The sequence below is a fragment of the Heteronotia binoei genome, chromosome 13, assembly GCF_032191835.1.
Source record: "Heteronotia binoei isolate CCM8104 ecotype False Entrance Well chromosome 13, APGP_CSIRO_Hbin_v1, whole genome shotgun sequence".
In the NCBI taxonomy this organism is placed as follows: Eukaryota; Metazoa; Chordata; class Lepidosauria; order Squamata; family Gekkonidae; genus Heteronotia; species Heteronotia binoei.
Window position 1 is genome coordinate 17,411,907 of NC_083235.1, and position 24,697 is coordinate 17,436,603.

Below are 24,697 nucleotides of genomic sequence, written 5' to 3' on the forward strand. Positions count from 1 at the left end.
AGAGCTTCCCCGTGCGACATCCCCAACGTGATGGCATCACTTCTGGGTGATGTTGTTTCATCAGAGATGTCACACAGTGTCCTCGCCGACCCCGGAACACCCCCCAAATCCCCCCACCAGGTGGACGAGAGGACCTGGAACCCTAGTTCTTATCCTGACCTGGTTGGCCAAGGCTAGCCTGATCTTATCAGATTGCAGAAGCTATTATTATTATTATTATTAATAATAATAATAATAATAATAATAATAATAATAATAATAATAATAATAATTATTATTATTATTATTATTAACTGCCCTCCCCCAAAGGGCACAGGGTGGTGTACATCGTCATCAAATATACAGCAGATTAAAAATATACAATAAATAATTAATTCCAGATAAAAACGATACCAGATAAAAAAGAAACCAGATAATCAGTGGGATATTTTGTGTTTCCCTCCCTCCATGGGACTGGTCGTAGACCAGATGTGGTAAAGGCCATGGTAGAAAGGCCATGGCAGAAGGCTGTTGCTGTCCTCAACCGTAGGCCTGGTGGAACGTCTCCATCTTACGCACCAAAGGCAATCTGCCTTTTGTATCTCCTGCCTTGAAAACCCTACAGCAGGAGTGGCCAAACTTGCTTATTGTGAGAGCCCACATAGGATAAACATCACATGTTTGAGAGCCACAAGGCAGGAAGGAAGGAAGATAAGATGGGGGAGGGGAAGGAGGTAGAGGTGGAAAAAAAGCGACTTTAACTTCAAATGCCTTCTCCAAGCTGCTGGTGGGCTTGGCTTAGAGAAGTGATTTAAAGAGGCAAATATCTTCTCCAAGGTCGTGGGGCCTTCAAGAGCCACATGATATGTGTGAAAGAGCCGCATATGGCTCCTGAGCCACAGTTTGGCCACCCCTGCCTTGCAGGGTTTCCATAAGTTATGGTGGTTTCTTTTCACCACCAGCTGTGCTTACGATGGCCCGGAGGGTGCTTAGTTTTCATGATGGTAATTCACCGAAGCAGGTTAGGTCAATTTTTTGCCTCCTTTAGCATTCTTAGGTTAAGCTGTATTGACAGACAGATGATCTCAAGATCCCTTTAGGACATCCAGGTTTAATGAGTCCAAAGCCACAAGTCCCTTTTTACTACTCTGATTCTTCTCTCAGCCTTGGCTCAGCGACACGGATGATGCTCCGTTCCTCGATCCTGTCCTGCGGAAGCGTGCTGTGAAGGTCAAGCATGTCAAGCGACGGGAGAAGAAATCTGAGAAGAAGGTATGATCTCAGCCTGGTAGGGTGGCTTACCATGGAGTATGTGGGTTGGCTGGCTTTTAATGGTCAGAATCTACCCTAAAGCTTAATCCCCCCCCCCCCGGCTCCTTGTTGCATCTAGTTTGTACAATAAAGCCAGCGCAGTCTTTAAGATTCAGGTCCCCATCTTTTTCGAGCCTGTGGGCAGCTCTGGAATTCTGAAACAGCGTGACGGGCGCAGTCACAAAATGGCTGCTACGCAATGGCTGCCACAATATGGCTGCAGCCGCTTCCCTGCAGTTACACCACTTGGGCTGTGGTGGCAGCTGCTGCCAAAGCAACATTTGCATCAGTTTGCCAAGGGCAGCTGGGTTCTGGGGAGAGCCGTCTCCTTCACTGGGATGGCCTCTCAGGAGCAGCATCATGGAGGAAGTCTGTCTTGTCCCTTCTCTTCTGCCATTCCGATGAGCCTGTTCTCGTTCGGAAAACTTCTGATTTAAAAGAAAAACCCAGTCTCTGTGTTCTGATTGACAATAGTGTCTCTCTTCCAGTGGCTGTTTTGAGAGCCAGTTTGGTGTAGTGGTTAAGTGCACAGAGACTCTTATGTGGAAGAACCAAGTTTGATTCCCCACTCCTTCACTTACAGCTGCTGGAATGGCCTTGGGTTAGCCATAGCTATCGCAGGAATTGTCCTTGAAAGGGCAGCTGCTGTGCGAGCCCTCTCACCTCACAGGGTGTCTGTTGTGGGCGGAGAAGATAGAGGCGATTGTAAGCCGCTCTAAGTCTATGATTCAGAGAAGGGCTGGGTATAAATCTGCAGTCTTCATCTGCAAGCTTCTTTTAAAAAATTAGTTTTGTTGGAATCAGGGGTGGGATTCTAGCAGGAGCTCCTTTGCATATTAGGCCACCCCCCCCGATGTAGCCAATCCTCCGAGAGCTTACAAAAAAGAGCCTTGTAAGCTCTTGGAAGACTGGCTACGTCAGGGGTGTGTGGCCTAATATGCAAAGGAGCTCCTGCTAGAATTCCATTCTGGTTGGAATAGGATTTTTGTATTTGGATCGGTTGTGTCTTTTTAACAGGAGTCATTTTTAAGCAGCTTGGGGTTCGTTTGGGGAAGCTCGGGACAAAATTTGAAACCAAGAGGAGATTCTTCTTCCCTTGCTCATTGCCTAGGAGACGGGGTAGCTGAGTCTGCTGCTGCTTACAGAGAACAAAGTGGAAACCCAGCGGCAGCTTTTAAGACCAACAAAGTTGTATTCAGGGTGTGAGCTTCCACGTGCACGCACACTCCCTCAGCAGTAGTAAAGTTGGCAAGTGAAACTTGCCAGTCTATACCTGTGAGGCAGAGGTTGAACTGCAAATTGGCATGGGAGCATACAATATAATGAAATGTTTTAACAGATTCAGACAGGAATGACAAGCTAAGATTATACGGTCATCGTTGTTTAGATTTAATTCCTGGGGGAAATGGTGAGGTAAATAAAGATGGCAGTAGATGTGTAAATGTGTCCTTCTTAATTATGAAGTGTTAAGAGTAATCATCCGACCTCGCTGTCACGCTTTCACCTCTTAGGGTTGCCCTCAGTGAGTAGACCACAGTCTTTGGCAGGGCTTTTCTTTGTAGAAAAAGCCCAGCAGGAACTCATTGGCATAGTAGGCCACACCCCCTGATGTCACCAGAAGTGACGTCACCTGTTCGGTAGGTTACTTTATGCATATTGACACAGAACAGTACAGTGCCATCAGCTGCATTTCATGGATGGGTGTTCTCATACAGCCCATTGAGAGACCTTGTTTCATGCCCATCCTCCCAATATAGTTGGAGAGAACCACGTGCAGCGGAGTGGGCAGTGGCAGGCCCCAGCTCCTCCCAGGAGGAGACGCTCATGGGCAGCTCTGCAGCTCTCACTCTCTTTCCAAGCCCGTTGGAGGCTGGAGGTAGCAGAGAGGATGGAGGACGCTGTCTGGGAACATGTGGCTACTAGCATCTTCCCTCTTCCAGATGCTAACTAGCATCTTCCCTCTGGCCAAGCCAGCCAGAGCTGCATTCCTGTGCGTTCCTGATCAAAAAAAGCCCTGGTCCATGGGGTCTTTCTGACAGTAGCCAGCTGCAGACCTCGGGAAGCTTACAGAAAAATGGAACGATTAATATATTTTTATTTAAAATGTTTATATCCCACCTTTCTGTGCAATTCGGGCTTGCAGGGGCAGTGAACAATTAAAAGATGTTTAAAATCAACTTAGTGTATTTTATCTAATGACCCAAGATCAAAATGAAGACGAGTATACAATATCGCCATTGATTGCATCCAAACATGCGCGGTGTAAAGACAGGCAACTATTAAGGAAAAAGGTTCTCAGAACGTATACGACGTTGGAATTAAATTAGGCCAAGTCGAAATTATTTTTCTCTGCCTAATTAAAACAGCCCTTTTTGAAATCTTTCAAGATCAGTTTCAAAAAGAGAATGCGTGCATATAAAACTAGAAATTAAGAACATAAGAGAAGCCATGTTGAATCAGTCCAGCACTCTGTGTCACACAGTGGCCAAAAAATGTAGGTGCCATCAGGAGGTCCATCAGTGGGGCCAGGAGTACTAGGAGTCCTCCCACTGTTGTCCCTCCCAAGCGCCAAGAATACAGAGCATCACTTGCCCCAGTCAGAGAGTTCCAGCAATACACTGTGGCTAATAGCCACTGATGAACCTCTGCTCCATATGCTTATCCAATCCCCTCTTGAAGCTGGCTATGCTTGCAGCTGCCACCTCCTGTGGCAGTGAATTCTACATGTTAATCACGTGGAACAGTAGGGGAATGGCAGACTTCACTTCCTGGCAGAAAGTTGAAATCAAGGGGGCAGACAAGCTTCCCTGGTCCATCTAGTCCAGCATCTGGTCTCACACAGCAGCCAACCAGTTCCTCCGGAGGGCCAGCAACAGGGCAGAGAGACTGAGGCCTTCCTAAGAACATCAGAAGGGCCCTGCTGGATCAGATCAGTGGTCCATCTAGTCCAGCATCCTGTCCCACACAGTGGCCAGTCAGTTCCTCTGGAGGGCCAGCAACAGGGCAGAGAGGCTGAGGCCTTCCTAAGAACATCAGAAGGGCCCTGCTGCATCAGATCAGTGGTCCATCTATTCCAGCATCCTGTCCCACACAGTGGCCAGTCAGTTCCTCTGGAGGGCCAGCAACAGGGCAGAGAGACTGAGGCCTTCCTAAGAACATCAGAAGGGCCCTGCTGGATCAGATCAGTGGTCCATCTAGTCCAATATCCTGCCCCACACAGTGGCCAGTCACTTCCTCTGGAGGGCCAGCAACAGGGCAGAGAAGCTGAGGCCTTCATAAGAACATCAGAAGGGCCCTGCTGGATCAGATCAGTGGTCCATCTAGTCCAGCATCCTGCCCCACACAGTGGCCAGTCAGTTCCTCTGGAGGGCCAGCAACAGGGCAGAGAGACTGAGGCCTTCCTAAGAACATCAGAAGGGCCCTGCTGGATCAGATCAGTGGTCCATCTAGTCCAGCATCCTGTCCCACACAGTGGCCAGTCAGTTCCTCTGGAGGGCCAGCAACAGGGCAGAGAGACTGAGGCCTTCCTAAGAACATCAGAAGGGCCCTGCTGGATCAGATCAGTGGTCCATCTAGTCCAATATCCTGCCCCACACAGTGGCCAGTCACTTCCTCTGGAGGGCCAGCAACAGGGCAGAGAAGCTGAGGCCTTCATAAGAACATCAGAAGGGCCCTGCTGGATCAGATCAGTGGTCCATCTAGTCCAGCATCCTGTCCCACACAGTGGCCAGTCAGTTCCTCTGGAGGGCCAGCAACAGGGCAGAGAAGCTGAGGCCTTCCTAAGAACATCAGAAGGGCCCTGCTGGATCAGATCAGTGGTCCATCTAGTCCAGCATCCTGTCCCACACAGTGGCCAGTCAGTTCCTCTGGAGGGCCAGCAACAGGGCAGAGAAGCTGAGGCCTTCCCTTGATGTTGCCTCCTGGCTCTGGGATACAGAGGCTTAGTGCCTTTGAATGTGGAGGTTCCCCTCAGTCCATCCAGTCTTATTCATATAAAGCTTCAATGGACATTAAGCAGTACAGCTTTACAGTGTTACAAGAAAGGTCCATCCAGTCTCAGTGAGCATCTGGATATAGGCTCATTTTGTCCAAAAACCTTCCTCAAGAACGGGTGGGATTCTAGCAGGAGCTCCTTTGCATATTAGGCCACACACCCCGAGATGTAGCCAATCCTCCAAGAGCTTACAAGGCTCTTTTTTGTAAGCTCCAAGAGGTTTGGCTACATCAGAGGGTGTGTGGCCTAATATGCAAAGGAGCTCCTGCTAGAATTCCACCCCTGCTCAAGAGTATTTCTGTTTTCTTCAGGGTTATCAGCCTCTTATTACAATGCAATGTAAACGCTCTCTGCAGTCAGATTTTCTTCAAGCTCTCCCAGTGCCACTTAAGTGTATTTATAACAGGAGTCAGTCAGTCCTTTGCCGGCAACATGCTCTCAACAATATTTATATTCTTGGAGCAAGCCATTCCTTTTGATGGCAAAATGCTCTCAATTCATGTATCCGGGGTGGAATTCTAGCAGGAGCTCCTTTGCATATTAGGCCACACCCCTCTGATGCAGCCAGTCCTCCAAGAGCTTACAAGGCTCTTTTTTTTTGTAAGCTCCTGGAGGATTGGCTACATCAGGGGGTGTGTGGCCTAACATGCAAAGGAGCTCCTGCTAGAATCCTACCCCTGCATGTATCAGTTTAGGAGCAAGCCAAACCTGGATCTCTTTAGCTGGCTAGTTGCTCTCAACTGTTTTTATTATGAGAAAGCCATTCTGCACAGTGACTGGTTCGCTTGCCATTCGGTCCGACCCGCAGAGCAGGAATCATCCCAACCCAAAACTAATTCCGGTGTGGCTGACTTGTTTTACGGGCGTCTTGTTCAAAACGTGACCTGTCTGATGCTGCCTGCTGGTCCCAACACACCTCCGTTAGGACTGGGAGAACCTCATGAACAAAACGTGCTGTAGAATGGTACACCGTGGTGGCAGTGGGATTGGGATAACATTGCCCGTTTCCCTTGCGCATGGCTTGTGATCAGCAGAGGAGGGACAGCGGCAAAGTTACCGGATTCCTTCTTGTCACTGCATCGTCCCGTCCTGCGTTCCATGCCATTCTCCCAATTCTGAGACTGGCATCTGGGGACAAATGGCCAGCTGTTTGGGGAAGGGGAGGGCAGTTCTACCCAGAAGTGGTTAAAGCGTGTGGACTCTTAGCTGGGAGAACTGGGTTGGAGGGGATTGAATAAGCATATGGAGCAGAGGGTCCATCAGTGGCTATTAGCCACAGCGTGCTGTTAGAACTCTCTGTCTGGGGCAGTGATGCTCTGTATTCTTGGTGCTGGGGGGGGGGGGCACAGTGGGAGGTCTTCTAGTGTCCTGGCCCCACTGGTGGACCTACTGGTGACACTTGGTTTTTGGCCACTGTGTGAAACAGAGTGTTGGACTGGATGGGCCATTGGCCTGATCCGACATGGCTTCTCTTATGTTCTTATGATTTCCCCACTCCTCCACATGCACCTGCTGATGTGACCTTGAGTCAACCACAAGTTCTCTCAAGGCTGTTCTGCTCAGGAGTGTGTTCCTTGTGGGTGAATAGCAAAGGAGAAGAAACTGGGGTGCCTGGCAGGAGCAGCCCTAATATTTGTGAGTCCAGGATGGGGTTCTGGGATCGCAGTGAGGACCAAGCAGCTACTCCTCTTGCCTGTTGGCTAAGGCCATCCTTGAATGTAAGAACGCAAGAGAAGCCACGTTGGGTCAGGCCAATGGCCCATCCAATCCAACCCTCTGTGTCACAATCCAGGATGGCCAAAATCCAGGGGCCATCAGGAGGCCCACCAGCAGGGCCAGAACTCCAGAAACTTTCTCACTGTTGCCACCCCAACCCCCAAGAATGCAGAGCATCACTGCCCCAGACATAAGAACCTAAGAGAAGCCATGTTGGATCAGGCCAATGATCCATCCAGTCCAATACTGTGTCACAGTGGCCAAAACTCAGGGGCCATCAGGAGGCCCACCAGCAGGACCAGAACTCAAGAAGCCCTCCCACTGTTGCCCCCCCTCCAACTCCCAAGAATACAGAGCATCATTGCCCCAGACATAAGGACCTAGGAGAAGCCGAGGGCCCATCCAGTCCAACACTCTGTGTCACACAGTGGCTAAAACCCAGGGGCCATCAGGAGGTCCACCAACGGGGCCAGAACTCCAGAAGCCCTCCCATTGTTGCCCCCCAAACACCAAGAATACAGAGCATCACTGCTTCAGAGAGAGAGAGATAAGAGAAGCCCTGTTGGGTCAGGCCAATGGCCCATCCAGTCCAACACTCTGTCACACACAGTAGCCAAAACACAGGTGCCATCAGGAGGTCCACCAGCAGCGCCAGAACTCCAGAAGCCCTCCCCCTATTGCCCCTCCCCCCAAGCACCGGGCATACAGAGCATCACTGCCCCAGACAGAGTGTTCCATCCATACCTTGTGGCTAATAGCCACTGATGGACGTGTGCTCCATATGCTTATCCAGTCCCCTTTTGAAGCCGTCCATGCTTGCTTCTGAAAGACGAACGCCTCCGCTTGCTCTGGCAGGGAGGTCCATGCCGAGCTTCTCCTTAGCTGTGCTATTCTTTCCCCGCAGAAGGAGGAGAAGTACAAGCGTCACAAGCAGAAGCAGAAGCACCGCGACAGGTCGAAGCACGCCGAGCGCATCGACACCAAAGACCCTTCCTCGCTGCACCAGTGCCTGGGCCCTGGCTGCATCCAGGCCGCCCGGGCCAACTCCAAGTACTGCTCCGACGAATGCGGCATGAAGCTGGCCGCCAAGTAAGAGCTGGCCCCCTCAATGCCACCTCCTCCTCTGCTTTCCCAGAACTCTGCAGTTGCTCTTCTGGCACAATCTGGGCGTCCGTGCAAGGGGGTGTGTTTGTGTGACCATTGAAAGGGGATCTCGTAGAATGAATTACTGCGGTGTGCTGGCCCTGGTTTTGGGAGGGACGGTGGCTCAGTGGCAGAGCATCTGCTTGGTAAGCAGAAGGTCCCAGGTTCAATCCCCGGCATCTCCAACTGAAAAGGGTCCAGGCAAGTAGGTGTGAAAAACCTCAGCTTGAAACCCTGGAGAGCCGCTGCCAGTCTGAGTAGACAAGACTGACTTTGATGGACCGAGGATCTGATTCAGTAGAAGGCACCTTCATAGGTTCATATGCCAAGGAGGATACTGGCTTGGGGCCCGTGAAATGTGGCCTGTGATGTCCACAGTCTCCTCTGTTCTCCGTGTGCACAAAACAAATGAGAACGATATTGCTTAGAGTGGCGCTTCAGAGGACAAATATCTTACAGTGCCATCTCAAGAAGAGTTATGCCCTTCTTATGCTGTTGAAAGGTACTGGGCTTGCAAGGATGCGTCTCTGCTGGGGATTGTGCCGAGAGCCCTTTTGGTGTAGTGGTTAAGTGCGCGGACTCTTATCTGGAAGAACCGGGTTTGATTCCTCACTCCTCCACTTGCAGCTGCTGGAATGGCCTTGGGTCAGCCATAGCTCTCGTAGGAGTTGTCCTTGAAAGGGAGAGCTCTCTCAGCCCCACCTACCTCACAGGGTGTCTGTTGTGGGGGAGGAAGATAAAGGAGATTGTGAGTCGCTCTGAGATTCAGAGTGGAGGGCGGGGTATCAATCCAATATCATCATCTTCTTCAAATAACAGAGAAGTGGGCATGTAAGTGCCATAAAGGCCTAAATCAGAGAGCTGGTGGGGGTTGAGGAAGTCCCTTTTGCCTCTCTGTGCTCTAGAAAAATCTTTGTCTGCCCCTCACATCCTTAGCCTAGGCAGGGCTCCTTAAAGCCTCAGACTCCCTCCCCCCACCTCTGAACGATAAATTATTTCCCCCTTAAGCAATCTGGGACAGCCTATAGCCCTGATCAAGAGGGGCCCCGCGGCACAGAGTGGTAAAGCTGCAGTACTGCAGTCCAAGCTCTCTGCTCATGACCTGAGTTCGATCCCGGCGGAAGCTGGTTCAGGTAACCGCCTCGAGGTTGACTCCGGCTTCCATCCTTCCGAGGTCGGTCAAATGAGTCCCCAGCTTGATGGGGCGGGAAGTGTAGATGACGGGGAAGGCGATGGCAAGCCACCCCGTAACAGAAAGTCTGCCGTGAAAACATGGGGATGTGATGTCACCCCACAGATCAGTAATGACTCGGTGCTCGCACAGGGGGGCCGCCTTTACCTTTATTGCCCTGGTCTGGATAGCCCAGGCTAGTCAGATCAGCGAAGCTAAGCATTGTGGGTCTGCCTAGTCTGTAGCTGGGAGACCACCCAGAAAGTTCAGGGTTGCTACACAGAGGCAGGCCATGACAAGCCACCTCTGAACATCTTTTGCCTCGGAAGCACAATAGGATCACCTAAAGTCGGCTGCAACAATGGCAAACAGACACAGTTTGTCAGATCTTGGAAGCTAAGCAGGGTTGGCCATGGTGAGTATGGGAGACCACCAAGGCCATGGGAGACCACCGAGGAAGATGGGGGTTGCTCCATTGAGGAAGGCAGTGGCAACTCTCTTCTTCTCTTGCCTCAAAAATGCCATTAAGGGGTGCAGCCAGAGTCGGGTTAACAATTAGGCCAAGAAGGCACTGGCCTATGGGCCCCCACGCCTTTAGGAGCCCCAGGCTGGCTTTTCCTCCCATTTGCCCTCCCCTGCTTGCAGCCCTCCCAGCTCGCATGGGCCGCCAGCAACTGAGCTGCTTTTTGCCCGACTTGCCTGGTGCGGCTGCAGCTGGTGTTGTCACCAGGTTGTCTCTCTCTGTCTCTCTCCTGGAGCTTAGTAAAAGAAGACGATGATGTTGGATTTATATCCCGCCCTCCACTCCGAAGAGTCTCAGAGCGGCTCACAATCTCCTTTACCTTCCTCCCCCCACAGCAGACACCCTGTGAGGTGGGTGGGGCTGGAGAGGGCTCTCACAGCAGCTGCCCTTTCAAGGACAACCTCTGCCAGAGCTATGGCTGACCCGAGGCCATGCCAGCAGGTGCAAGTGTAGGAGTGGGGAATCAAACCCGATTCTCCCAGATAAGAGTCCACACACTTAACCACTATACCAAACTGGCTTTGGAGAAGGCGCTTTGGAGAAGGTGCCTGCAGGCTGCCGTGGGGGCCATGGGTGGTGGGGCGGGCACTCAGCCTCTGAGACAATTTGCAAGGGGGCCCCCAGGATTTCGACTACTTAAGGGCCTCCACAGGGTTTAATCCGGCACTGGTTGCAGCTTGACAGCACTTAATTATTATATTCAAAGCCACATAAACCCTTGCAGCATTGTTTGGGTGTGAATTGATGCTGCTCGGGGGAAATTTCAGAGCAGCTTCCACTTCTTTAGCTCTCCCTTCCTGGTGTGTGGGCCCGTACCGAGCTCCTTCCTCTTCTCCCCCCCCCGCAGCCGCATCTACGAGATCCTCCCACAGCGGATTCAGCAGTGGCAGCAGAGCCCCTGTGTGGCGGAAGAGCACGGCAAGAAGCTGCTGGAGCGGATCCGGCGGGAGCAGCAGCAGGCCCGGTTCAAGCTGCAAGAGATGGAGCGCAAGTTCCACGAGCTGGAGGCCATCATCGTCCGGGCCAAGCAGCATGCCATCAAGGAGGACGAAGAGGTGCCCAGAGGGACCTGGGGGAAATGGCCTAAGCAGCGTCCTCTTTTAGGGTGACCGGGACCTGCCAGTTTCTGGGAAGGGATACAGATGGGAGCCCATTATTTCCATCATTGCCATCTACTGGTGGTTTTAGTTTGTGTACAGTTGGACCTGCTAGCCCAAGGGTTGCCTAACTGTGGCTCGGGAGCCACATGTGACTCTTTCACACATATTGTGTGACTCTCAAAGTCCCCATCACCGTATTGGCCAGTCCCAGGGGGCAGGCTCAGAGGCGAGCGAACACGCCATTGCAGTTTCTTGATCAAGCATTATGAGTTAAAGCGATCCAAGTGAAAGACGGAAGCTGCTAGTATCACCATACAGGGAAAACATCCGGGCCAATGCATAGCCGGTCCCTTTTGTGTGTCCCTCTAGGCCCAGAGAACCCTGTGGGTCGGGCCCTGTGCAAAGATCACAGATTTTCCCCCCACTCTCCCTTCTCCACAGCAGCGCTTTCCAGCCTGGGGAAGCTTACTTGTCGGTTTATAGATCCTGCACAGAGTTATAGCCAGGGCTTCCTTTGTGGAAAAAGCCCAGCAGGAACTCATTTGTATATTAGGCCACACACCTTGATGTCACCATTGTTTCACACAGCACTTTTTTTGTAGAAAAAACCCAGCAGGAACTCATTTGCGTATTAGGCCACACCCCCTGACACCGAGCCAGCCAGAACTGTGTTCCTGCTCAAAAAAAGCCCTCGTTATAGCCATGTGGATCAGTGGGCTGAACCGGGAAAGGGGGAAGGGGGCTAATCTTTCCCTTCTCCCTCTGCTGTGGGTGGGGCTGTGCTGATGGAAGAGGCAGGGGTTTGGCCACTCCCCTACATCCGTTCCAGTTTGGTGTAGTGGCTAAGAGCCAGTTTGGTGTAGTGGTTAAGTGTGTGGACTCTTATCTGGGAGAACCGGGTTTGATTCCCCACTCCTCCACTTACAGTTGCTGGAATGGCCTTGGGTCAGCCATAGCTTCCGCAGAGGTTGTCCTTGAAAGGGCAGCTGCCGTGAGAGCCTTCTCAGCCCCACCCACCTCACAGGGTGTCTGTTGTGGAGGGAGGGAGAAGCTATAGAGATTGTAAGCCACTCTGAGTCTCCGGTTCAGAGAGAAGGACGGGGTATAAATCTGCAGTCTTCTTTTTCTAAACCCACGTGGCTGGCTGTTAGTTCCTGAAAATCCCACAATTTTGAGAATAACATTCCTTGGGATTAGAAAAGGGCTGCTGGGCGGTGGTTGGAGATGTGTGGCTGTCTGCCGACAAGTCGCTGGATCCAACCTGGAATGGCTCCCAAAGCATCCTATGTGATGTGATAACTGATGGCTGAGTTGGAGAGGGGAGGAAGCTGCATACCCCACGCATCCTCCACCGTGGGCGACCGGGAGTCAGGATTGCACAGCTCAGTCCAGGAACTGTGACTAGCGTGAAGCCCTGCTCCATGGCTGGGAACCCGCTCAGCCAATGGTAACCTGCCAGGGGATTTTAAAAAGTAGATCTCTCTCCTGCCCCCCCCCCCCCTCACTTGCGCTTTCCATGAATTACAAAAGCTGAAGTCTGGTCAAGCACCTGACGGGCCACAATTTATAGGCGAGGATAGGGGTGGCTAAGCTTGCTTAACGTAAGAGCCATGTAGAATAAAGTCAGATGTTTGAGAGCTGCAAGACATGGGTGTCAGATGTAGGTAGGCAGAAAGGAGGGAAGGGAAATAGATGGGGAAAAGGATGGAGAGATGGAAAGAAAGCAAGTTTTAAATGCATTCTCTAAACCAGCTGACGGAAGAATGCAACTTTTAAATGCATTCTCCAAACCAGCTGACGGGGCCTTCAAGAGCCAAACAATTTGTATGAAAGAGCCACATGTGGCTCTTGAGTCAAGGAGCTTCATAAGGTTCGGTGGGCCACAGGCTATAGAGGCCTGCCTTCTGCTAGGTGCATGGGGTTCAGATGCTGCTTGTGACGGATCAGGCTTCTAATGTAGATTTTTCTTGCTGTCTCTCTCTGCCTTAGACCAGCGAAGGAGACAGCGACGACACCGACTTGCAGATCTTCTGCGTCTCCTGCGGCCACCCCATCAACCCCAAGGTGGCCCTGCGTCACATGGAGCGGTGCTACGCTAAGGTATGTGGACTCCCTTCTCTCCTCTCGCAGGTCTGCTCTGAGCTCTGGGTTTCAATCTGTGCCCCGCAGGGCGCTTCTTAGGTGAGCCGCTTTTTTCCTGGCCTCGGTTTTCCATCTGTAAAATGGAAATAACTTGGCATCCCTATTGCAAGATAAAGATAGTCTAAGGCAGGGGTGTCAAACTCATTTGTTATGAGGGCCGGATATGACCTAAACGAGACTTTGTCAGGCCGGGCTGGGTGATGTCGGGCCGGGCCATGTGTGTACTTATTTAAAATTAGGTAGCAGAGATATAAACTTTTTAAAGGACACAAACGCGACTAAAGATTTATTTTTTTAAAAAAAAATTAAAACATGCTTAACACATTAGCACTCGTTGGTCTTAAGGGTACTTTCTTTGTATTTCTCCCACGGGACCCAGGGAACTGGGCAAAGGAAGCTCTGGCTCTTTCACTCCCTCCCCAGGGGACCAGAGGAGTGGGGAATCAAACCTGGTTCTCCCAGATAAGAGTCTGCACACTTCACCACTACACCAAACTGGCTCTCCCCAAGATGGGGAATTGCAAGGAAGGAGAGATATTAGACACCAAAGGAGTGGTGGGAATTTTTCTCGTTTGAGTGAAAACGTTGCTCAATAATAGCAGGGTAGGAATGAGCCCCGTGGCGCAGAGTGGTAAAGCTGCAGTACTGCAGTACTGCAGTCTAAGCTCTCTGCTCGTGACCTGAGTTAGATCCTGGCGGAAGCTGGGTTCAGGTAGCCGGCTCAAGGTTTACTCAGCCTTCCATCCTTCCGTGGTCGGTAAAATGAGTACCCAGCTTGCTGTGGGGGGAAGCGAGATGACTGGGGAAGGCAGTGGCAAACCACCCCGTAAGAAGTCTGCCGTGAAAACATCATGATGCGACGTTACCCCAGAGTCGGAAACGACTGGTGCTTGCACAGGGGACTACCTTTACCTTTAGGAATGCAGCACATCACCCCCTGTAGCTGGGCATGCACTATAATGCACACGGTTGCCACAGAACGTTGGGAGGTTGGCCACTGTAAAAAGCTTGGCTAATACTCTGGTTCAGTCGGCGGCTAGATCTGTTTGATCCTTCATGCCTGAATAAGAAATCTGAACATTCGAAGGATGGCTAAATCTCCACATTGGGTGCTGGGGGCTAATAGGGCACTTGATATTGCCATTGTGTCCTGCTTCCAGACTTGGACGCAGGTTCTGCCATGCTGCTGCATGGAATGTGAAGCGGTGATGTCAAGATCGCAAGCTCCTGTTTAACTCCCTGCGTGACCTTTTGAGGGAGGTCAGAAATGTCTTTTAGGACTATGTCGACAGCCCATTTGTCAGGGCTTCCTTTTAAGGAAGGGTCAGGCTGCCTAGATAGCCCAGGCAAGCTCGATCTCGTCAGATCTCAGAAGCTGAGCAAGGTCGTCTCCGGCAAGCACTTGGATGGGAGCCTGCCTTGAAATACCAGCAGTTGGGAGGCTGGGGCAGGCTCTAGCCAGCCACTTCTCTGAATATTCATTCATTGATTTATAGGCCTTTATAGGCCTGCATATCAGCAGCTACAGAGTAAATAAAGTATCCATTCCATAATATATAAAACCTATAAATTCCAAACATCATGAATTCCAAACGTAGTATATAAAATTTATAAAATTCCAAACAAAAATTTACATGGGATAAAACAATACTATCTAAAATTTCCTTGAACTTTGAGGACTTCCACAAGAAATTCAGTGACAGCATTAGTAATTTCAGGAACCAAGTCATTCAAAAGAAACTGACATTTCAGATAGTTACTCAAGTACCTTTTAGAACAGGGGTGTGGAACTCATTTGTTATGAGGACCAGATCTGACATAAACGATCTGTCATAAAATGTAATGCCAAGAAGCAAAGATATAAACTTTATAAAGGACACAAAAGGTGCTTTCTCTCTTTTTTTTTTTTTAAAAAGTGCTTTCTTTGTATCTCTCTTATGGGATTGAGGGAAGTGGGCAAAGGAAGCTCGGGCTCTTTCCTTCCTTCCCCAGGGGACCAGGAGGGGCAGAGCCTCAGTCAATAGAAGGAGGCTTGACTCAGTAGCTGTGCTGTGTGATTGAGACAGCCTGGCAAAGCAAGCTCTCCCCCCTTCCTCCACAAGGGAGGAGCCTCAGCCAATGGAGAAAATAGAGGCTTTGCTCTGTAGCTCCTGTGCGATTGAGCTAGCCTGGCAAAGCAAGCTACGACACAGAAGAAGCAAGAGAGGGAGAAGGAAGCAGATGACAGCCAGTTGCTTGGGGGCCTGATAGGAGCCCTCTGGCAAGTTTCAAAGTCTTTCCCAAGGGAACTTGTACAATAGGCAGTCTACGATTATATGATCAATTGTATTTAAGGAATTAAGACCACAGGGGCGGAGACGTTCTTGCCTCAGGGTATGGTGATATCACCAGGTACAACCTCTCCGAATATCCTCCAGACCCCCAGTAGAGGTCAGTCACCATACGTTGGCATGACTTCCAAGTGCAGATGCACCAACTTGAAGTCCTCCAACTCGGAGAGCCACGGTAAAATGTCTCTTTCAAAAGAGCACAATCTGCTCAAACATTCTTGGAACTCTCTATCTGGGCAAGTGATGCTCCGTATTTTTGGTGCTTGGGGGGGCACAGTGGGAGGGCTTCTAGTGTCCTGGTCCCACTGGTGGACCTCCTGATGGCACCTGGGTTTTTTGGCCACTGTGTGACACAGAGTGTTGGACTGGATGGTCCATTGGCCTGATCCAACATGGCTTCTCTTATGTTCTTATGGCCACTGTATGACACAGAGTGTTGAACTGGATGGGCCACTAGCCTGATCCAACATGGCTTCTCTTATGTTCTTATACACATTAAAAGAAAATACAAAAATATCCCCCCCCCCAAAAAAGAGAAAGTGTCAGGCTCTCTGACATTTGTAACAATGCTAAGAAGAGAAGCCATGTTGGATCAGGCCAATGGCTCATCCAGTCCAACACTCTGTGTCACACAGTTGCCAACCTCCCCCCCCCCAAGAAAAAAAAAACCCAAGTGCCATCAGGAGTTCCATCAGTGGGGCCAGGACACTAGCCCCCCACTGTTGCCCCCTCCCAAGCACCAAGAATACAGAGCATCACTGCCCCAGACATAAGAACATAAGAGAAGCCATGTTGGATCAGGCCAATGGTCCATCCAGTTCAACACTCTGTGTCACACAGTGGCCAAAAAACCCCCAGGTGCCATCAGGAGGTCCATCAGTGGGGCCAGGACACTAGAAGCCCTCCCACTGGGCCTCCCCAAGCACCAAGAATACAGAGCATCACTTGCCCCAGACAGAGAGTTCCAAGAATGTTCGAGCAGATTGTGCTCTTTTATTTGAAAGAGACGTTTAACTGTGGCTCTACAAGTTGGCAGACGTCAGGCTTTAGACTTTGGGCCACACTATTCATCCTGGAAGGGAAGGGCCTAGGGAGTGACAGGAATAAGGGGATTGAATAAGGCATTGGATTTCTTACAGGAAAAGCTGAGTTGAAAAGGATAAGGCCTGTTGAGCGGATGTTCTTGGTAATGCAGAAAGCCAGCACGGTGCAGTGGCTGCTGGGATCTAGAAGAGCAATGTTCGAATCCCCACTTAGCTACGGGGGCTCACGGGGTGACCTTGGGCCAGTCGTATTCTCTTTTGCTACCCTTCTCACAAGACTGTGAGAATCAAAATGGATGAGAGATGAACTTTGTAAGTCACTTTGGGTCCCGCTGGGGAGAAGAGCGCAGTATAAATGTAAGTAAATAGATACGTAAAACTAATCCAGTCGCGACTTCACAACTTGCATGTTCCTCTTCTCCGCAGTACGAGAGCCAGACGTCCTTTGGGTCTATGTACCCAACGCGGATCGAAGGGTAAGTCAGCCCTCAACCTTTGTTCCTTTCTGCCTGGGGGTTCCTGATGTCATACTGGTGGCTTGTCTTTGAAATCTGCTTCTTTTTATCGTACAGCCATCGGGGGGGGGGGTGTACAGGGAAAAAGGGGCCAAGTAAATTAGGAAGGAAACATGCTAGAGAGAATCAGCGTCTCTGAATCAGCGTCTCAGAGCGGCTCACAATCTCCTTTATCTTCTTCCCCCACAACAGACACCCTGTGAGGTGGGTGGGGCTGAGAGGACTCTCACAGCAGCTGCCCTTTCAAGGTCAACTCTTTTTAGAACTATGGCTGACTCAAGATTTAAAGAGCTGTTGATTCACTGATCTCTTCAAATAGTTCAGGGAAGGAGTGCGTTCTGGTGCATTAATGTGCACGAAAGGGTGAGGATCCCGAAAGTGGGTTGCACGTCGACCTACAGTGGATTGCACCAGCTACCCTACCACCATTTTCGTTATTTAAAACGTTTTATTTTAGAGGAGAGAAGAAATTGGGGATAGGTGTGGGGAACTGAGAAAGCAGAATAGAGAAAGATGGGTCAGTGTTTAAAAATAAGGGGTCTTACATTGCTAGCAGGAGTGGGTTGCGGGTATGAAGGCTTCAGGATGGCCGCATTGGTGCGAACAAAAGCATGGCATGGGGAAATCCTGGTGTAAGATGCATGTATGGGTATAGCCAGGCCTTGGATTCAGTGGGAGCTCACAGGAGTGCAGCTCCTGAACCTTTCTGAGAGTTCCATCTTCTCCTTCCCACCGTGTCCATTGAATAGTAGGTGCAGCTGCAGAACAATCCCTGGATGAGCTCCACCACCTATTTTTCTACAAAACGACCCCTGGGTATAGCTTTGTCTTGTGAAACAAGCTTGAGGAACTTAACTTTGAGCACGTTCTGCCTCTCTATGTGCCGACACGTGGGAGGGAATTGATTGATCTGGGCAGAATCTAGCACAGGGCCCCTCAGTGTGGTACCCACGCATGCCATGGTGCTCACTGACACCTTGTCTGGCCCCCACCGAGTACTTTTAGAAAGTGGGTGGGGTCTTTGACCAGTGAGGCTTCTGACTGGCTGCTGTGATCGGCTGTGTGGATTTTTAAAAAAAGGTTGCTTCGGCAGCAGCTGCCACGACAGCACAAGGATCGTCAGTGTGGGACTGAAGGTAAGCTGCGGCAGCCATTTTGTGGTCAGTTCTACCTCCTGTGTCAGCCATTTTGTGGCTGTGCTCACTGCGCTCAGAATTGAAGAGGTGCCCAAAGCCTCATAAAGGTTGGGGAGCTGAGTGTTCCCTCTGAGTTAGTGTGAGCTAGCTCACAGTTTATTAGCCTTTGGCTCACACATTTTTTGTCTTAGCTCAGGAAAAGTGGCCCCAGATCAGGCTAATATATGCAGTAGCTCACAACTTTAATGTCAGTAGCTCACAAAGTAGAAATTTTGCTCACAAGACTCCACACCTTAGAGGGAACGTTAGGGACCTCTGATCTGGTGGATGATCATGTCATTTAAGCTTCATTGTGGCAGCTGAGGTCCTATTCTCACTGAGGGGGCACGTGTATGTGTGCTGTATAGACTGTCAATGGAATAACAGTTGTTCCTTCCTTACCTGTGTGGTGGCGATGTGTGTTTTTCAGGGCAACCCGTCTTTTTTGTGACGTCTACAACCCGCAAAGCAAGACCTACTGCAAACGCTTGCAGGTTCTGTGCCCGGAGCACTCCCGTGATCCCAAGGTAGGGGAAGGGTTATTATTCCCTTGGTTCTGGCCACTCCTTCCCATCTAGCAGTTTTGAACTGGCTAGATCTTCATGTAAATATGTAAAGGGGAAAGAGCATTGGTGGGCATATCCCACGGCTTTCGGGAGCTTTGCCCAGGACACCACGTGTGCCGTGATCCTGTAGGAGCACAGAAAATGTGTAGGATGTGATATTCGTCACAGATCATATCCTTGCTGCTGGAAAGTGCTGTCAAGTTACAGCTGACCTATGTTGACCCTGTAGGCCAAACTTGATTAATGTAAGAGCCAAGTAGAATAAATGTCAGACGTTTGAAAGTTGCAAGACATGAATGTCAGATGTTTGAGATCCGCAAGACAGGAAGGAAGGCAAATAGATGGAGGCAAGGAGAGGTGGAAAGAAAGCAACTTTAAATGCATTCTCAAAGCTGCTGGCTGGCTTGGCGAATTGATTTAAAGAGACAAATGCCTTCTCCAAGCGGGCCAGTGGGGTGGTGGGGGCTTCAAGAACCACACAATATGTATGAAAGAGCCACATGTACCTCCTGAGCCATAGTCTGGCCACCCCTGCTTGTAGAGTTTCAAGGCGAGATGCCTTCAGAGGTGGTTTGCCATTGCCTGCTTCCAAGCCATGACCCTGGACTTCCTTGGAGGTCTCCCATCCAAATACTAGCAGCCAGGAGTAACTCTGCTTACCTTCCGGGATCAGACAAGATCAGGCTAGCCTGGCCCATCCAAGTGAGGGCGTAATAGCTCCAGAATCTTGGGTTTTGTCATTTAAAAAGTGGGATGGACCCAACTTCCTTCAGCCTAAGGAGCTTCAAACTTGAGCCAAAAGGGAACGTGAGGTATACATATTTTAAGTATATAAGCAAATAATCTTCACTCAGTGGCATGGTAGGACAGGGGGTAGGATCCATCCCACTGTCCAGGGTGCTCTTTTTGTAGCAGGAACTCCTTTGCATATTAGGCCACACGCCCCTGATGTAGCCAATCCTCCAAGAGCTTACAGTAGGTCCTGTACTAAGAGCCCTGTAAGCTCTTGAAGAATTGGCTACATCAGGGGTGTATGGCCTAATATGCAAAGGGGTTCCTGCTACCAATGAAAAAAAAGCCCTGCCAATGTCTAATCCAGGGGTGGCAAAACTTGCTTAAAATAATAGCCACATAGAATAAATGCCAGATGTTTAAGAGCCGCAAGGAAGGGAGGGAGGGAGGGAGGGAAGGAAGGAAGGAAGGAAGGAAGGAAGGAAGGAAGGAAGGGAGGGAGGGAGGGAGGGAGGGATGGGGAAGGCAGGGAGAGGTCCAAAGAAAGCAACTTTAACTTTAAATGCATTCTCCAAACCACCAGCTGGCTTGGCTTGGAGAAGTGATTTAAAGAGAGAAACACCTTCTCCAAGCAGGCAGACGGGGTCATGGGGGCTTCAAGAGCCACACGATACATGTGAAAGAGCCACATGTGACTCCCGAGCTGCACTTTGGCCACCCCTGGTCTAATTTTTATGGTTACCATGCTAATTGTGAATTTCTTTTGAGGAATGACTGCTGACATCTTAGAATCCAGTGAGGTATCTAAATAAGATTGCCAACAATTGGGGGAGGGGGGGGGCTTCAGTTATATAGTTCTTTACCCTTCACCATGACAAGTTAAACCTCAAATACGTGATGCAAAGTAGGGAGTATTACATAACTTCTGTGTAATGAACTTATATAGGGTTGCAGAATTTTGACTTTCCTGGGCAGAATTTGGAGTATCTGGGCACAGAATTGGTCTGACTACACACCACCAGAGGTTTTAACTTGTCCAGCCCTCCTTGCTATGATTTTTCTCCAGGTGTCCGCAGATGAGGTGTGTGGTTGTCCGCTCGTAAAAGATGTCTTCGAGCTCACCGGGGACTTCTGTCGGGTGCCCAAGCGGAAATGCAATCGACACTACTGCTGGGAGAAGCTGCGCCGGGCCGAGGTGGACTTGGAGCGAGTGCGCGTGGTACGGATCAGGAGCTGCAGGAGTCTGGGAATTCGGGAGGGGCAAGTTGAGTTAACAGTGGGCCTTATCAAGTTGTATAGAATCGGTTGGAGAGAATTTGCAGAGGTGAAATTCTCCTGCTGTGGGAGACAGTTTTGCTGTGTGCATTCGGGAAGGTGTGTTGTACCCTTGATTACGTGAATGAGTAATTAATTTTATTTACATCCCGCTTTTCTCCCCAGTGGGGCCCCAAAGTGGCTAACATTGCTCTTGTCTCCTCTGTTTTCTCTTCACAACAACCCTGTGAGGTAGATTAGGCTGCGAATGCGTGAGCTGCCAAAGGTCACCCAGCAAGCTTCCATGACAGAGCAGGGATTTGAACCTGGGCTTCCCAGATCCTAATCCAGGAGCGGCCAAATGTGCTTAACATAAGAGCCACATAGAATAAATATCAGATGTTAGAGAGCTGAAAGACATGAACATCAGATGTTTGAGAGCCACAAGACAGGAAAGGAGGGAGGGAAGGAAGGAAATGGGTGGAGGGAGGAGGGAGAGAGAGGTGGAAAGAAAGCAGCTTTAACTTTAAATGCATTCTCCAACCCACCGGCTGGATTGCCTTGGAGAAGTGATTTAAAAACACAAATGCCTTCTCCAATCCAGCCAATGGGGCAGTGGGGGCTTCCAGCACCACACAATATATTTGAAGGAGCCACATGTGGAGAGCCAGTTTGGTGTAGTGGTTAAGTGTGCGGACTCTTATCTGGGAGAACCGGGTTTGATTCCCCACTCCTCCACTTGCACCTGCTGGAATGGCTTTGGGTCAGCCATAGCTCTGACAGAGGTTGTCCTTGAAAGGGTAGCTGCTGGGAGGGCCCTCTGCAACCCCACCCACCTCACAGGGTGTCTGTTGTGGGGGTAGGAAGGTAAAGGAGATTGTGAGCCGCTTTGAGACTCTTCGGCGTGGAGGGCGGGATATAAATCCAATATCATCTTCTTCTTCTCCTGAACCACAGTTTGGCCACCCATGTCCTAATTCCACACTTTAACCGCTGCCCCCTGCTGTCTGCACTGCCTCTCGCTTCTGTGCTAAAGAAGCTGCTGGCTTGAGGGGAGATGCACAAGTAGTAACTAAGCTCCCGTATTCAGCAGGCTCCTCACACAGAATTGGAGAAAGCACCACGACCTGAGATATGAAATCAGAGCTCGCTTTGCGGAGCAGAACGACTGAAGTGGTCACCCAGTCGCGAGAATGTCAGGCGTTTTAACAGTGGTATCAGATTCTAGAACGCTCACAATGAGATGCAGATCTTCCAAGGGCCCACACAGAGTGTGTATTGCCCAGTAGGGGAGGCTAGAGGCCACCAGTGTTCCCCCTAAGCTGAGTTAGTGTGAGCCAGCGCATAGGTTTTTTAGCCTTCGGCACCTGCATTTTTGTCTTCGCTCAGGAAGGAGGGCCCCAGAGCAAACTCATCACTTTAATGCCAGCAGCTCATCACTTTAATGCCAGTAGCTCACCAAGTAGGATTTTTGCTTGCAAGACTCCACAGCTTAGAGGGAGTACTGGAGGCCACCTGAGGTAGAGTCAGAGGGGAAAGCTTGTAGCTCCTAGCAGGGATCCAAATCCTCGGGCACGGATTCTAGAATGCCAGGCAGCCAGTACTCCAAAAGGGTAAACCCAGAGGGAAAACTGCAGTAAGGCTGAGCATTGCTAAGTCTTGTACTCAGGGAATGTGGCAAGAAGAGGCTATGAGGGCTGTTTAGGGAAGAGTTCTGGCTTTAGTTATAGGGGTCAGAGTAAAAAAACAAACAAACCCAAAATGTACAGAAGTATCTTTTTGTCTCTAAGCTCGGTAGAAAGAGGAGGGGGCCAGGGCAGGCAGATATGCTTCCTGAAGAAGAAGAAGAATTGCAGATTTATACCCCACCCTTTTCTCTGAATCAGAGACTCAGAGCATCTTACAATCTCCTATATCTTTACCCCCCCCCCACAACAGACACCCTGTGAGGTGGGTGGGGCTGAAAGAAGAAGAAGAAGAAGAGTGCAGATTTTTACCCCGCCCTTCTCTGAATCAGAGAGAGCGGCTTACAATCTCCTATCTCTTCTCCCCCCGCAACAGACACCCTGTGAGGTGGGTGGGGCTGAGAGGGCTGTCACAGCAGCTGCCCTTTCCAGGACAACTCCTGCAAGAGCTATGGCTGACTCAAGGCCATTCCAGCAGGTGCAAGCAAAGGCGTGGGGAATCAAACCTGGTTCTCCCAGATAAGAGTCCACGCACTTAACCACTACACCAAACTGGTGTGTACAGGGCAGCTCCCGACTCGGTGAAAAGTTCCAAATAAGGGAAGAGGGGAACTCTCTGGGGACAGAATGGTGTGATTGGAGGCAGCTGAGATGACCTCATCGGAATGTTGATTGAGTGAGACGTAGAGCCTCTTTGTGGAGAACAGTAATGTGGAACTAGTTTTGAGGGCAGGAAGGCAGCGGAATTCCTTTGTGCTGTCTGCAGTCTGTATAACTAATTTAGAAACCCAGCCAAGGCGGGTCTGGATCAATACTCCCTGTAAGCTGTGGAGACTTGTGAGCAAAACTTACAGTTCCTGAGCTACTGGCGTTGAAGTTGTGAGGTACTGCATAAATTAGCTTGCTGTGGGGCCATTTTTCCTGAGACAAAAATGTGTGAGCCAGAGGCTAAAAAACTATGAGCTAACTCACATTAACTCACCTCAGAGGGAATGCTGGTCCAGATCTCCCTGCCCCTGCTTTCTCCCTCAGCCAGTTGCAACAAACTTGGGTTTGTCGACTGAGGGGTGATGTGATAGAGGTTTACAAAATTATGCATGGGGTAGAGAAAGCAGAGAAAGAACTTTTCTCCCTCTCTCACAATACGAGAACTTGTGGACATTCAATGAAATTGCTGAGCAGTTGGGTTAGAAGGGATAAAAGGACGTACTTCTTCACCCAAAAGGGGAGTAACACATGGAATTCACTGCCACAGGAGATGGTGGCGGCTGCCAGCATAGATAGCTTCAAGAGGGGATTGATATGGAGCAGAGGTCCATCAGTACCTATTAGCTACAGGCTACTGAAGGAGGTCTCTATCTGGGGCAAGTGATGCTCTGTATTCTTGGTGCTTGGGAGGGGCAGCAGTTGGAGGGCTTCTAGTGTCCTGGCTCCACTGGTGGACCTTCTGATGGCACTTGGGTTTTTTGGCCACTGTGTGACACAGAGTGTTGGACTGGATGGGCCATTGGCCTGATCCACCATAGCTTCTCTTACGTTCTTATGTCTGGGGCAGTGATGTTCTGTATTCTTGGTGCTTGGATGGGTTGGGGCGGGGGGAAACAGTGGGAGGGCTTCTAGTGTCCTGGCTCCACTGGTGGACCTCCTGATGGCACTTGGGGTTTTTTGGCCACTGTGTGACACAGAGTGATGGACTGGGCGGGCCATTGGCCTGATCCAGCAAGGCTTCTCTTATGTTCTTATGGTATCCTTTTGTGCAATCCTGCTCCTTCTCTTTGGGCGTGAGGTCTCGGGGCTGGCCTGAGATTCCTAGGCCCTGCAGGACATGCCAGAGAGAAGCCAATCTCGCCCCCAAAGCAGAGGGTGAATGTTAGCCACACCCCGCCCCGCCCCCCAAGGGACACATGACAGCTACTGCAGAGTGACTGCTCCCTTGCTTTCTTTTTGGCAGTGGTACAAGCTGGACGAGCTGTTTGAGCAGGAGAGAAACGTGCGGATGGCCATGACGAACCGGGCGGGGCTGCTGGCCCTCATGCTGCACCAGACGATCCAGCACGACCCGCTGACAACAGATCTGCGCACCAGCACTGACCGCTGAGCCGGTGAGTCCTGGGTACTGGCTTTGCTTGCGGCCCTGGAGGGAGAAAAGCAGGTTCACGTAGGCCAGTCTGCAGCTTAGAATCATAGAGTTGGAAGGGACCTCCAGGTTCATCTCATCCAACCCTGTGCACAATGCAGGAAATCCACAAATACCTCCCCCTAAATTCACAGGGATCAGCATTGCTGTCAGATGGCCATCTAGCCTTTGTTTAAAAACC

General features: G+C 50.4%; 1 protein-coding gene across 4 annotated transcripts in view; it reads left to right on the forward strand.

Annotated features, from left to right (window-relative positions):
* Nucleotides 1-24,507, forward strand: part of CXXC1 (CXXC finger protein 1) — a 45,783-nt gene extending 21,276 nt beyond the window's left edge. For all 4 annotated transcript variants that reach the window (XM_060252642.1, XM_060252646.1, XM_060252645.1 and 1 more), the window contains 8 exons: nucleotides 1,144-1,251; nucleotides 7,905-8,089; nucleotides 10,685-10,892; nucleotides 12,927-13,037; nucleotides 16,879-16,928; nucleotides 18,573-18,669; nucleotides 20,507-20,659; nucleotides 24,331-24,507. In XM_060252642.1, coding sequence (XP_060108625.1) covers nucleotides 1,144-1,251; nucleotides 7,905-8,089; nucleotides 10,685-10,892; nucleotides 12,927-13,037; nucleotides 16,879-16,928; nucleotides 18,573-18,669; nucleotides 20,507-20,659; nucleotides 24,331-24,477 — 1,059 coding nt within the window. In that variant the 3' untranslated portion in view covers nucleotides 24,478-24,507. The remainder of the gene's footprint in view (nucleotides 1-1,143; nucleotides 1,252-7,904; nucleotides 8,090-10,684; nucleotides 10,893-12,926; nucleotides 13,038-16,878; nucleotides 16,929-18,572; nucleotides 18,670-20,506; nucleotides 20,660-24,330) is intronic.
* The last annotated feature ends 190 nt before the right edge of the window (nucleotides 24,508-24,697 follow it).